The 15569-nt window shown below is 38.2% G+C and overlaps 1 protein-coding gene across 4 annotated transcripts in view; it reads right to left on the bottom strand.

Annotated features, from left to right (window-relative positions):
• The window catches only part of FOXJ3 (forkhead box J3), a 141152-nt gene that overhangs the window by 78583 nt on the left and 47000 nt on the right, over positions 1–15569 (bottom strand). For all 4 annotated transcript variants that reach the window (XM_043461694.1, XM_043461693.1, XM_043461696.1 and 1 more), the window contains exon 4: positions 5640–5714. In XM_043461694.1, the coding sequence (XP_043317629.1) occupies positions 5640–5714 (75 nt within the window). The remainder of the gene's footprint in view (positions 1–5639; positions 5715–15569) is intronic.

The following is a 15569-nucleotide window of genomic DNA, read 5'->3' as shown; positions in this document are numbered from 1 at the left end:
CATAGTGTCTTGTCAGCGTTGTATGCCAGCACTTCTGTTTCTGCAGTGCTATCTCTCTGAATCAGACCCTCACCTCTCTATCCCAATCTTTCAAAGCCTCTCTGAATGCCCCTCTCAACGCTTACTCTGGGCTTTCTAACCTTGGTTTGTCTAAGGGACTTTCTCACATTCATAATTCACTTTTGCCTAAACATGCACCCTTGGCACCAATGCATTTTCTTCACTCCTGACTTCATGTTAGTGCTGACATTCAGTTCAGTTCAGTTCAGTCACCCAGTCGTGTCCAACTCTTTGCGACTTACATTAATTCCCTTAATTCCTCATTCTATCTCAACTGTGTTCTGATGGGTCCCTCAGCTAAACCTGATCAAGTCCTGTTCTCAGTCTTCAACTGGTTATCATGAGTTAAAGCTACTATGAAGGTTGATAATTTCTTCTCTCCTTGAGGTGCTTTAAAAGTGGCAAACTCTAAAGCCTTCTTTGGGAACCCTGGTTTGTTTTTTTTTTTCACTCCAATAAACATAACGTCCTTATTTTTGTCCAAAAAAACTTTTGCCTATCTTTAAATTCCACTTCGTGTTTGGTTTTATTCAAAGACACAGATAAGAGGTCAACTTCTTTCTCATAAAAATCATGCATCTATTTTAAGGCTAGTGTAAAAATTATACCATCTTCCTTCTTCAAGGTACATACCTATAATTCTAGCAACACAGTTTATCACTTAAGGCTGTATCTTATGTTCTCTCAAACCTTTCCAGTTTTTCTAAAACATTTTACAAATGAAATGACCCAAACAGAATACCAATAAATAAGAGACAATTTACAAATAAATTACAATACAGTACTAACATGGTCAAAAAGAAAAGAAAACACTTTGAACAAAAGCAATCTGTCAACTATGTTATGGTCTCCTATACTATGACAGAGGATAGGAGTAGAAAATAATCACCATCTCAGAACTTTTAAAAATTAACTCTCTAGTAGTAAGTTTGCTGTTTCTTTACGAACCAGGAGATCCCCAATCTCCACAGCCGTTGAGCATTTTACATCCTCCCCAATCCAGGTAAGAAAAAGCAACCAAAAAACAAAGAACTCTTCTTACAATGAATTCATTGCAATTGTCTCTCCCACGCCAGGCAGGTGGCCTTCATGGGGCCTTAAACTTAATTATCATCTCATTTCTCCTAGAGCCCACTCCTGCTATTAATTATACAATTGCTGAAACTACCTTTTATAATCTTTTATCTCCTTTAAAGTCAAAGTATCATTTTCCTGAGTTAGAGAAGAAGAAACAAGGTTGAGAAAAGATTAGGCTGGAAAGCAAAAAAGAGAACTCTAATTTTTAAAAAAAATTTAGCGGATAGAATTTGTCTTTTCATAATGTGAGCAAAAATACTTATTTCTAAAATAAAGACGCATGTGTCAACTGCAGAATGAGAAGACTTTTGACGAAAAATTAGATTAAAAAACAGACAAAAATACAAAGCTAATGGTAAGCGAGGAGATAAAAGACAGGAATTTTAAAAAAAAAAAGAGATCGATTACAGGATGTAGAAACAGGGCTGTCATCAGGGGAAACAAAACAGAAATCTGTCCCAAAAAAGGCAGCAGAGTTATGGATGCAAAATACAATTTCATTTTGTTTGTATTTCCTTATAAAGAGAGCAATAAAGTAGCTGTTTGCATTTAGTTTCAGGGAACTAAGAAAAATGGATTTCAGACCATTAGGGTATATTGGGAGAGTATCAAATATTAAGGGCTTTTATAACAAAAATTACTAGAAAATAAGGATTGAGTCAGTAATAAATAGTCATATAAAAGCACCTGTAATTCAACAAGAACTTTTCAAGTTGGTCACTATACTGCTCTAGTGATACACTGAACAGTTATACACCACAGAATTATGGGAAAGAAGCTGTATGAGCTACTTCTACCTCGACCTCTTGGACCCATCTGGATCATGACAGCAGCTTGCAAATTCTAAGGGGCTAAAATACACCCACTACCCAAGACCAAAAACTATTCCCACCCCACCTTGGCTCAATGGTTTTCTCCCACTGTGGTGAGGGTGGTTTTGGGAAAGCTCCTCAAATGCCAGGAAACACTGTAATACAAAAAGAAAAAAACAATTCATAAATACCAAAACTTAACTAACATCTTGGCTTCCCTTTCAAGGAAGACTGACTGGTAGAATGGAAAAGGCACCAGTAATAGGAACCAAGAGGGCTTCCCTCGTGGCCCGAAGGGTAAAGCGTCTGCCTGCAGTGCGGGAGACCAGGGTTTGATCCCTGGGTTGGGAAGATTCCCTGGAGGAGGAAATGGCAACCCACTCCAGTATTCTTGCATGGTAAATCCCATAGATGGAGGAGCCTGGTAGGCTACAGTCCACGGGGTCACAAAGAGTCAGACACGACTGAGCGACTTCACTCCCTCACTCAGTAGGAACCAAGAAACCAAGTGTATTCTCCTTGTTGGGCATTCATTCTAAGATGTTTGCTGTACCCCAGGGATTTGGTGGGGTGGGCACCAAACACTGCTAAGGGTTACTAAACTAAGTGAATATGTGCCAGAAGCTGCTGACAGCCATCTCTGCCACAAATTTGGCTAAAAATGAAGCCATGAGAGAAGCTAGTAGAACTAACAGATATAAAGAGACATCCCCAGTGATACAACTGAAGAATCTGGCTCCCATTCCAGTCCCTCCTGCAGATATATTCTCCCTTAAGTTAGCCTGTAATAGGTTCCTGTGACTTGCAAGTAAGTCTAGCCAATACACCTGGGTTCTAATTCCACACTGAACTTGGGCGAGTCATTCCTCATTTATGGACCTTAGTTCCTCTTCTACAAAACGGGCTAAATCTAAGGTTTTCAAAACTGTTTTAAGCAACAGAACTTAGTTTAAAAAAAATCTTACTTTGATATTAAAAACTAAAATGATTTTATTCATATAAATGTACTTTATGAGATTTACAACATTTACTTCTGACCAAAATCAATTAAGAACAACTGGTACTTAAATCTCACCTTGAGACTGAAAATAAAAATGACTATTAGTATAAATATACTATCAAATGTATATTTATTGTATCAAATGTATATTTTACTACAATGACTAAAATCAACAAGAACAATGATGTATTTGTGTGTGTTAGTTGCTCAGTTGTGTCCGACTCTTTGCAACCCCTGTCCACGGGATTCTCCAGGCAAAAAACTGGAGTGGGTTGCCATTTCCTTCTCCAAATGATGTATTTGATAAAAACAAAACTTTAAAAAGACTACTGCTAAAAGTTAAAAAGTTTTTATTAAACTACCAGGATTCAATTTATTTCTGTACTGTTTTGGTTGCATAATAGTAAGACAATCCTGATTCAAAAAGAACAGTGGCAAAGAATAACATGGTATTACTTAATCACCTGCCATACCCCCAAGATATTATTTAATTAAAAGTGGAGAAAAGCTTTTAAGTTCTGCACAAAAGAAAAGCTAACAGCGCAAGATTTTATTAAATAAATCTCCAAATGGTTAAAATTTAGTACATAATATAGTTAAGCATTCATGGGTGTTGGTTTTTTATTTTTTAATGATTTAAATCTCATTTAAAATTAAATCTGATTGCAATTACTAGCTTCATAGAACTCTAATAACACAGATAATCTCAAAACTCTATTAAGAAGACTTTTAGTCAGATTCATATACCCTCACTACTCATCAGAAACTGTAATGAAGCAAATAAAAGTAGTAATTCCTCTTCTTTTATAATAAGCCTGCTTCAAAGCTAAGAAAAATTTTACCAATTTTTATTCACAACCTTAGAGAGTTATGAACACAAACAGTAAATTGTGTCAAACAAGACTATTACAATAATTTATTCAATCTCACTGAGAACCAACTAGATGGGGCAGATCATAGAAGATACCATTAAACATTCATTATTTAAGAGTACCTGCTTCATAGTTGTGATGAACAACTCTCCATGTCCTAACCTCAAGAAATCAACAGTCTAGCAGAGGATACAATACAGTTAACGACACAGGTTTGAACTGAACAGGTCCATTTATACACACATTTTTTCAATATTAAATACAATACTACATAACTGTAGTTGGTTGAATCTGGGAGATGTGAAACTCTGGATTCACAGAAACCATGTATACCAAGGGCTAACTATAAATTATACTTGGCAGAGGGTCAATGCCTCTAACCCATGCATTGTTCAGGGGTCAGCTTTACATTCATTCACTCAACAGGAGCGTCTCCTCAGTGCCACCAGACACTGTGCAAGCAACTGGGGCTAAAAAAGTGAACTATATACAAACTATCCCCATCCTCTTCACATTTAGACTTTAACCTAAAGGCAGTAAATAAACCAATGAAGATTTTTAAACAGACCATATGACCATTTTTGAAAGATGGCTGGCTACTATATACTGGAGATAGTAAGCCCTAGGATAGAGAAATCAGTTAGAAGCTACTATAGTGATGACAAAGTAACAGAAACTCAAAAGGTGGAACAACAAACTCAACTGAAGTATGTGAAAACAAAAAAACTCCACAGGGTAATGTTGCAGCTCAATCTTAAAAAACAAGGAGTATGAAGACAAGTGAGGGAGTTTGTGCAACAGGAGAAAACTATATGAAAGGTATGTCTGGCAAACTTCAAGTAGTCCCTCACAATGGATCTTGAATAAGGTGAAATCATAGCTAGAAAGGAAGATTAAGGAAAAACTAGTAAAGGATATAAGAAACATCTGCAGGACAGTGGAGAGTGCTTTTAAAAACAGTGCGATAACAGATCAGGCTTACATTTTGGAAAAATTCTTTCAGGGACAGTAGCCTGAAGAAGGTGACAAGGAGTCTAACCAACCAAAAAAGAATGTGTGCTTACCAACAGATAGACTACCTCAAAAGTCCTGATCTACCAATTTATCATGACAACGAAAAATGGTCCAAGTACTCTGAGCTTTAGAAACCAAACAACTAGTACCAAGTTCAGGCCACAATTCAGTTGATACAGTTTGAAACTCAAAAAAAGGAAGTTTCTGCAAATAAAATACTAAAAAATGCAACAATGGCACAAGATAAATGGAATGAAGAGGAAAAAACGGCAACTAAGAAAACAAGGATAAAACAGAGAAAAATTTTACTTCAGGGTAAGAATTACTTCCACTAGCCAATTACATACAGATTCACTTCTTTCCCCCTTGCCCCAAATTCACTTCTTATATGCAACAATAAATTGCAGTTCCAACAAGAAATTCAAAAGTCATGTTTAATTTAAAACATAACGCTTAAAAAAATAACCAAACAAAAACTAGATTAGAAACAGCAACCTGGAACAGACGACCAGCTCTACAGTAGCTAGCTAGCTTCTTACTGCTTAAAAAGAAATCTCTTCCTGTCTGCTGTTTCCTTGAAGCATACAAACTAAAATAGGGTAAGGCGAGGTGAGGTAGAATAGGGAGCACAGGGTAAAGGAGGACTTGCTATTTCACAAAGGTTTCTTATCAATGAACTAGACAAGGTCCTGAAGCTTTCATCCCAATTATTTTTCTTTATATAATAGGTATAACTCAGATTCAAATATGCCAACAGATACAATGAGGAATCCAATTATTTTATCTTAAGAAAATGAATCCTACCTTTCCAGGGTCATCCTTGGATCGAGGCACTTTAAGGAAACATTTGTTCAGGGACAGATTATGTCGGATGGAATTCTGAAATTAAAAAAGAAAAGCTATAGGGTCACTGGAATCCAAAAACCAAAACCCTCCTTTAAAAACAGAATCAGCAACCTAAATATCGCTATATGCTGACATATCATTACAAATGGAATAATCTTTTTAAATGAGCTTCAAATTTAAATCTTTCTGATTTTCAAATTATGAATGCTGCAAAGGGAAACAGTTATTGGAAAAGACAGTTCCAGTTAACCTTACAAAACTCCGAATAATGGAGTATATGTCCCTTTTTAAATGTTTAGTAAGATATTTTAATGATGCAGGAAGATGTCTATGATTAATGTTAAATACCAAATAAAAAATTATACGCATAGTGAATTGTGGTATGTATTTATTAGCTAATTTATTTATTCTTAGAAACAAGGCAGAATGCAAAATGCTAGGAGTTATTCTACACGGAACTATAAGTGAAGATTATTTTCCTCCTTTTGCTTTTCTATCATGTTCAAATGATCTACAAGGCACATATGTTATCACTTTTTTAATGAGTTTAAAAAGTTGTAAATAAAAAAATTCCACTGCTCCAATACAAGAGCATATAAAAGCCAACTAGGTTCTCACTACAATCTGTAAGAAAGAAAACCAAATGGGAAGACATGGGCTACACAAGTCGGCAGGAACATGCAGGTTCCTTAATGCAGCAGGAAAGAAAAACCAACTTGGATAGAAGGAAATGCACTCAGAGGCCTGAAGAATCTGCAAAACAGGTAACCTTTCATGAATAAGCAGGACTATGCCTCAAGTTTTAAAGAAAATACCTACAGGCCATTTCTTCTTAATGAAACACTCCAAAATCTCTAGGAGCCAGTGAAGAACAGGGAAGCCTGGCATACTGCAGCCCGTGAGGTTGCAGAGAGTCGGACCTGACTGAACAGTAACAGCAACAACAATGGGACAAGTGTCAGAAGCTGCCCTGGGGCCAGGATTTTACTCCAATACGCCACACGGAGGTGGAGGCTGACTACAGCTTGCAAAGGGTCGCACAACTACCACTCAAATGTACCTGGACAAACAAAGGTAACTGATCTGGCTGAGGGGGCAAAAACACTGAAAAAGGACACCTCACCCCCTAAAAGGTCCAAGGGCCTGAGTAAGACTAAGTCTGGATCAAGACCAAAAACAAAAAAACAAAACCACTGGACCCTAGCACAAGCCTAGCAGGACTAACAAGTAGTAATCTACTGATGGAGGAGGGGCAGAAGCATGGAGACCCCATGTGTAGCAAGGTGGGCAGAGACAACTAAAACCTAAAGAGAAAGCAGAACACTGAGAAAACTCTACAGCACCCAAGCCTGTCTCCAAGCACAACGTAACAGGAGCCTACTGCAGGAGGAATGTAAAGTCTGTGGTACACCAAAGGTAAAGGTACCAACAACGAAACTCAAATCCAGCTCAACTACTGGTAAGAGTAATTCAACTCAGACACAAATGACCTGTGGAAAAAGATGATTGTCCATTTACAGTTATAAATACCACTTACCTCTATCTCAACCATTCCTCTACACATGTAGCTAAAACTGTCTAAAGTTGCAAGAGACACGGAAAAGAAGGAAAAAAAAAAAAAAACCCACTGTCAAAAGATAAAAGTAATCAGCAGAAATCCCACTGAGAAATGACGCAGATGTCAGAAACATCAGACAAGAACTTTTAGAAAACTGTATGTTCAAGCAACAAGTAGAAAAAGTACACAACTGCATCAGTGGGGAAGTGATGCACAACTGCAAAAGATGGGGAATTTCAACAGAGATGTGTAAACTCTAAGAAAGGGTCAAATGTAACATGATTTGGTTTCAAAAAACCATGGTCATAGATAAAAAATTCCCTAGATGGCTCATCAGAAGATGGGACACAATTAGGGAAAGGTTCAGATATCTTGAGGATAGATCAGTAGAAATTATCCAGACTAACACACATGCATGCGGGCATGCACACAAGAACAAATACAAAAAAATTCATCCAAGAACTGTGTAACAAAAAGAAAAAAAAGAACTGTGTAACAACACATGTCATTAGGGTCTCAGAAGAAGAAATGAAAAGGAATGGGGCAGAGAAAAATCTGAAGTAGTAACGGTCAAGAATCTTCCAAAAATAATGCAGGACACATCAAATCACAGATGCAAGAATCTCAGAGAACATCAAGCAGAAGGAATTAAAAATCCACACACCTATATTCATTATAGCCCAAATGCTGAAAATAAAAATGAAGTGAACATCTTGAAGGAAGAGGAAAAAAAAAAAAGATTATGCACAGAGAAATAAACATCAGAATTACAGCAGATGTCTCAAAGAACTGTGCAAGTTAGAAGACAACAAAGCGACATCTTTAAAATAATAAAAGAAAAAGTCAATTCTATATGCAATGAAAATATCTCTCAAAAACGAAGGCAAAATAAAGACTTTGCAAGACACAAAAGCTGGAAAAATTCACTTTTTGTACCACCAGTTGGCTGGCAATGTTAGATGGAAGTTCTTCAGGCAGAAGTATGATACCAAATGGAAACTTGAAACTACAAAAAGAAATGAAGAGTTCCAGAAACTGTGAAAAGGAAGGCAAATTTTAAAAAATCGCTTTTTCTTATTTGTAATGCCTTTAAAAGATGACTGTCTAAAGCAAATATAACAGCTTATTATGAGGTTTATAACATGTAAAAGGAAAACATGATAACAACATAAAGGCTGGCTCAGGGGAATCAGAAGTACAGTAGACCCTTGAACAATATGGGTTTGAAATATACTGGTCCACTAAACATACTTTTTTCCCAATAAATACATACTATAGTGGGCTTTCCTGGTGGCTCAGCAGTAAAGAATCCGCCTGCAATGCAGGAGACATGGGTTTGATCCCTGGGTCAGAAAGATCCCCTGAAGAAGAAAATGGCAATCCACTTCAGTATTCTTGCCTGAGAAATCCATGGACAGAGGAGCCTGGCAAGCCACAATCCATGGAGTTGCAGGAGTTAGACATGACTTGGTGACTAAACCACCACCACAATACGCTACAGCACCACACAATCCAAGGCTGGCTGAATGTGCAGATGTGGAGCCACAGAATGGAGAACCAACTGTAAAATCATACATTCGACTGTGGAGGAGTCAGCCTGCACTGCCTGGGCTGTTCAAGGATCAACTGTATAAGGTTTATAAAGTTCTCACTCCATACATAAAATAGTATAATGAAGGTAGAGTGTGATAAGTTAGAGATATGGGTGGTAAACTCTAGAATAATTACTTCCTAAAACAAAATTTAGGAACAGATATAACTAATAATAGTGAAGATAAAATAAAATCACAAAAAGTACTCAGTCCAAATCCAAAAGAAGACAAAGGAAAGAAAGAACTAATCAGAAAAACTACCCATCTAAAAACTTCAAGATGAAAAAAAAAAAAAATTCAAGATAAAATCAAAATGGTCATGTTTTCTAAATGGCTTTGGAAGAACACATCTCTACTTGGGTCTTCCTCCTCTATAAAAGGCTTAAAAGTTGGAAATCTTCAAGATTCTGCCACTGTTCTTTTTTCATTTCTACATTTGCTGTCTAGGCAATCTCATCCACAGCCATGGCTTCAATAAATATCTGTTACACTTAAATCTATCTATCCAGATCTCCATACCTTTCTGCTAAATTAACATAAACTTTCAACAATCTAGACATCACCAGAAACTCCAACCCAATATGTTTAAAACTAAACTCAATCTTTATTTCCAATGTGGTCTTCTTTCAGTTTCCTCTTCTCTGCTTATTCATATAACTGCTGCAATCAGACACCTGTCAAGCCTCCTTAACTCCTCCCTTCTCCTTACCATCTAAAACAAATCTGTCACCAAAACTTTTATAAGCCTGCCTTCAATTTACCTTCTTTATTCCATCTCTTCTGTTACCATCTCAGTCTAGGACACCAGTCTCACCAAAAACTAGTGCAGTAGCTTCGTTCCTCTCTTTACCCCTCTCCAACATTCTCCACCCAGCAGGCAGTTACCTCCTTACAAGGCAAATCTGACTTTACTGCTTCAGTAAATTCCCATTGCACTTAGGATAAAATCTAAAATCCTAAAGCCTCCACAAGTCTTCATGACCTCACCCTACCCTGCTATCCATAAATGTATACTATCTGTCCTCTACCCTCATCCTCGCCAATGTTCCCTCTCATCTGTAGGCTTTCATTTACTGCAAAAGTTATGGCCTCCAGCCTTCCTTCATTCCCTTCACCTGAGTCTACTCAATCTCCAATTCATTCTTAGTTTAAATGTTAGTTCCTTAAGGAAATCTTTTCTGACTTTCATAGATGATTAGGTCAGGCAAAACGTAGATTTCACATTACACAATCATTTGTTTAATGTTCTTCCTCCTCTATATTGTATTCTCTATCAAAAGAGCAGTCTCCATAAAGGTAAGGATCTCTTCTACCAATTCAGAAAATGGAATATAATGCTTTTCACACGGGAATCATGTATCTTCTGGAAAAAATACCAAACCAAGAGCATATTCAGAAAATAAAAACACCAAGAGAGCTATGAGAGCCATGACATGTATTTACAGCACACAACAGGGAAGAGATCACTTCAGACCTCACAACCTGGAGACACGCTACATCTAACAACGCTAAGAAAAAAGCTCAAAGAGCAGAGGCAGACGTCACTAGGATGGCCGAGTTACAGGTGGAGGAAAATGGCCCAGGTTACATAACTGGTGGTTTTTCCAGCAGTCATGTATAGATGTGAAAGTAGACCACAGAAACCTAAGCACTTAAGAATTGATGCTTTTGAACTGGGGTGTTGGAGAAGACTCTTGAGAGTCCTTTGGACAGGAAGGAGATCAAACCAGTCAATCCTAAAGAAAATCAAACTGGAATATTCATTGGAAGGACTGATGCTAAAGCAGAAGCTCCAATACTTTGGCCACCTGATGTGAAGAGCCAACTCACTGGAAAAGACCCTTGATGCTCAGAAAGACTGAAGGCAGAAGAAGGGGATGACAGAAGATGAGATGGTTGGATGGCATCATCCTCCAGGAGTTGGTAACAGACAAGGAAGCCTGGCATGCTGCAGTCCATGGGGTTGCAAAGAGTCAGACACAACTGAGTGACTGAACTCAACTAAAATAACAGTTAAAGGCAAACTGCTTGGCCCTGAAAACCATGTCTTCAAAAGCAGTTTCTCAAAAGTACAGCCTACTTACCCTAGAATCAGTTGAGATGAATAGTAATGAAGATTACTAGGTTCTTAAGATGACTAATTTAAAATCTCTGGAGTTGTGACCCAGGAATCTGAATTTTAGAAGCACTCTCACTGATTTTTATTTTCAGCTTGAGTTTAATCTGGCATCTCTAATTCAATCAATCACCATGTTCCCACATATATTTCTCTTCTCCCACTGTGAGAGCCAGGACTCCCAAAATACCAATATCTGTAGTCATTTGTTCTATCCTACGACGCACATTGATTACCGAGGAAGACTTTCTTATCTCTCCTTGTTATTCTTTGGAACTTTGCATTCAGATGGGTATATCCTTCCTTTTCTCCTTTGCCTTTACCTTCTCTCCTTTACTCAACTATTTGTAAGACGTCCTCAGACAACCATTTTCCCTTTTTGCATTTCTTTTTTGTGGGGATGGTCTCAATCACTGCCCCTTGTACAATGTCATGAACCTCTGTCCATAGTTCTTCAGGCACTCTGTCTATCAGATCTAATCCCTTGAATCTGTTTGTCACTTCCACTGTGTAATCGTAAGGGATGTGATTTAGGTTATACCTGAATGGTCTAGTGGTTTTCTCTCCTTTCTTCAATTTAAGTCTGAATTTTCCAATAAGGAGTTCATGATCTGAGCCAGTCAGCTCCCAATCTTGTTTTCATTGACTGTATAGAGCTTCTTCATCTTCGGCTGCAAAGATTATAATCAATCTGATTTCAGTGTTGACCATCTGGTGATGTCCATGTGTAGAGTCTTCTCTTGTGTTGTTGCAAGAGGGTGTCTGCTATGACCAGTGCGTTCTCTTGGCAGAACTCTTATTAGCCTTTACCGTGCTTCACTTTGTGCTCCAAGGCCAAACTTGCCTGTTACCCCAGATATCTCCTGACTTCCTACTTTTGCATTCCAGTCCCCTATGTCAAAGAGGATATCTTTTTTTGGTGTTAGTTCTAGAAGGTCCTGTAGATCTTCATAACCGTTCAACTTCAGCTTCTTTGGCATTAGTGGTTGGTGCATAGACTTGGAATACTGTGATACTGAATGGTTTGCCTTGGAAACGAACAGAGATCATTCTGTCATTTTTGAGATTGCAACCAAGTACTGCATCTCAGACTCTTGTCGACTATGAGGGCTACTCCATTTCTTCTAAGAGATTCTTGCCCACAACAGTAGATACAATGGTCACCTGAATTAAATTCGCCCATTCCTGTCCATTTTAGTTCGCTGATTCCTAAAATGTCAATGTTCACATCTTGCCATCTCCTGTTTGATCACTTCCAATTGACTGGTTCCAAGTTAGAAAAGGAGTATGTATATTGTCATCCTGTCACAAAGGAGTAAGGTGTCTATTGTCACCCTGTTTATCTGACTTATATGCAGAATACATCATGTGAAACGCCAGGCTGGATGAAGCACAAGCTGGAATCAAGATTGCCGGGAGAAATATCAATAACTTCAGTTAGGCAGATGACCCCCTTAAGGCAGAAAGCAAAGAGGAATTGAACAGTCTCTTGATGAAAGTGGAATAGGAGAGTGAAAAGGCTGGCTTAAAACTCAGCATTCAAAAAACTAAGATCATGGCATCCGGTTCCATCATTTTATGGCAAATAGATGGAGAAACAATGGAAACAGTGACAGACTTTATTTTCTTGGGCTCCAAAATCACTGCAGATGGTGACTACAGCCATGAAATTAAAAGACGCTTGCTCCTTGGAAGAAAAGCTATGACCAACTAAGAGAGCATATTAAAAAGCAGAGACATTACTTTGCTAACAAAGGTTCATCTAGTCTAAGTTATGGTTTTTCCAGTAGTCATATATGGATATGAGGGTTGGACTGTAAAGAAAGCTGGGCACCGAAGAATTGATGCTTTTGAACTGTGGTTTAAAAGGAGACTTGAAGGAGACTCTTGAGAATCCCTTGGACTGCAAGGAGATCAAACCACTCAATCCTAAAGGACACTGACCCTGAATATTCATTGGAAGGACTGAAACTGAAGCAGAAGTTCCAATATTCTGGCCACCTGATGCGAAGAGCTGATTCATCAGAAAAGACCCTGATGTTGGAAAAGACTGAGGGCAGGAGGAGAAGGAGGTTACAGAGGATGAGATGGTTGGACAGCATCATCAACTCAACAGACATGAGTCTGAGCAAACTTCGGGAGATAGGGAAGGACAGGGAAGCCTGGCATGCTGCAGTCCATGGGACTGCACAGTTGAACACAACTGAGCAACTGAACAACAACAACAAAAACCAGAACACAATAATCAAGGTCAAGGATCAAGAAGAGATGACCACAAAAGTCTAGGAACAAAGGATTTTAAAAAAATAACCCAAGATCTCAGTCTAGAGAGAATCCAGAAGACCGACTGCACAACAACTGTATGTATGTGTTGTGTGCTTAAGTCACTCAGCTGTGTCAGGACTGAAGCCCGCCAGGCTCCTCTGTCCATGGGGATCTTCAGGCAAGAACACTGGAATGCACTGCCATGCTCTCCTCCAGGGGCTCTTCCCAACCCAGGGATCGAACCCAGGTCTCCCGAACTGCAGACAGATTCTTTATGGTCTGAGCCACCAGGGAAACCCAAGAATACAGGAGTGGGTAACCTATCCTCAGGGTATCTTCCCAGCCCAGAAATAGAAGCAGGGTCTCCTGCATTGCAGACAGATTACTTACTAGCTGAGTTACAACTACTACTACTTATATTCAGTTTTAAGATTTTCTTTTTTAAACCTTTATTTACTTACATATAGTTTTTGAAATGTGTGAAACACGATGTTTTAAAACTCAAAACTATATAAAAAGGTACACTCAAAATCTCATTCCCTTCTCTCTCTCCTACCTCAATACTATACATACCTATAGATAACTACGTTCACTGTATTTCTAGTTTATTACTCCTAAATTTCTTTTTACAATAAGCAAATACATAATATACTCTTTTTCCTTCACTCAGAAAAGTAGACTATACCCCACATACCAATACCACTCTTTCATATTTTTCTTTTATTAAATTCCAGTAACAGGTTAATTTTCTTCCGTGAGGTGGATAGCACAAAAGTCTAAATTCCTTTTCCTCTAGTTCAGATTATAAAATCATTCAATTATAGAAACTCATATAGTTTTTTGAACTCTCATGGATTATTCAAAGGACTGTTTTTAATCTGTGATCGCCCTTCAATGCCTTGGCACAAAATGAAACAGAGTTCACCTAAATATTGGGCTTCCCTTGTGGCTCAGCTGGTAAAGAATCCGCCTGCAATGTGGGAGACCTGGGTTTGACCCCTGGGTTGGGAAGATCCCCTGGAGAAGGGAAAGGCTACCCACTCCAGTATTCTGGCCTGGAGAATTCCATGGACTATACAGCCCATGGGGTCACAGAGTCAGACAAGTCTAAGCGACTTTCACTTCACCTAAATGTTAAAATTCTATTTGAATCTTTTAAGCAAGCACAGCAACATTTTCTCCTCTGGGTAACTTTAACTGGCTCTACGTTTCTGGAAAGATGGATGACAACTGCTTTAGGATCTTTATTCCACTCTCTTTTCATCCAATACAGGCTAATTTCACAAATTCTACATGACCTTCCATTTTTAGCTAACCCATCTCCTCCTTACCTGAAGAAGAAATAGTAAACAGAAAATTGCACAAGCAATGTTAAACAAACCTAAGGACGATGAATGGGAACTTGTAAACATGAAAAGAGAGATAGGACCTTCGCAAAGGAGAAGATAAATCACTTTCCATGTATCTCCATTTCAAATGTTCAAAATATTACATTTCTATGTTTACAAAACTAAAACTTAAAAGTAATTATGACAAGTTCTAGGCTCCTAAAATTGGATGGAAGAAACTTTTTTTAAAAGAATCATTATGAAATAGCAATCCCTGGAAATATTAAAGGGCTTCCTAAAGCAACAAACTGAACCAGATAATCTCCCTGGCATATCGTTTAGTTCTAAAAAGCAGCATTATTTCTCCACCCATTCCCATTTTTCTCCTTCATTACATTCAAACCATGTATCTTTCAGGTGAACTATCAGTATTTCTAAATCAGTTTCAGACCATAACGTGGGCTGGCCAGCAATAAGAAATACAACAGACCGAATCTGGCACTCACGGGTGGACTAAGACGAAATAAAACCTCTGAACAAAAACCTGTAAGTTCTATAATAGTGTTGTGTGCTAAGTCTCTTAGTCGTGTCCAACTCTTTGTGACCCCATGGACTGCAGCCCGCAAGGCTCCTCTGCCCATGGGATTGATTCTCTTCCAAGCAAGAATACTGGAGTGGGTTGCCATTTCCTCTTCCAGGGGATCATCCCAACCCAGGGATCGAACCCACGTCTCTTGTATCTCCTGCACTGGCAGGCGGGTTCTTTGCCACTGGTGCCACCTGGTAATAGAGTTAATAAAACATACAGAAACACAAAAGATGAATTCTACAGGGAGAAAAGAGGTTACATATGAGCTTAAAGAATAAACAGAATAAAGCTAACAGAAAAAAGGGCAAGAGAGAAAGTCTAAGGACAAGTAAGAGAAAAAAGCAAGAAATCAAAATATCTATATCAAGGACATAATAGGTGGGAACAGATAGAAGAAGAAAGAGTATATGAGAGGGAACTAACAAAAAATAAAGCTAGGA

This window comes from Cervus canadensis, chromosome 2 (genome assembly GCF_019320065.1).
Source record: "Cervus canadensis isolate Bull #8, Minnesota chromosome 2, ASM1932006v1, whole genome shotgun sequence".
Classification (NCBI taxonomy): Eukaryota; Metazoa; Chordata; class Mammalia; order Artiodactyla; family Cervidae; genus Cervus; species Cervus canadensis.
Note: the sequence above shows the minus strand (reverse complement) of the source record. Positions and strands in the feature narration are given on the sequence as shown.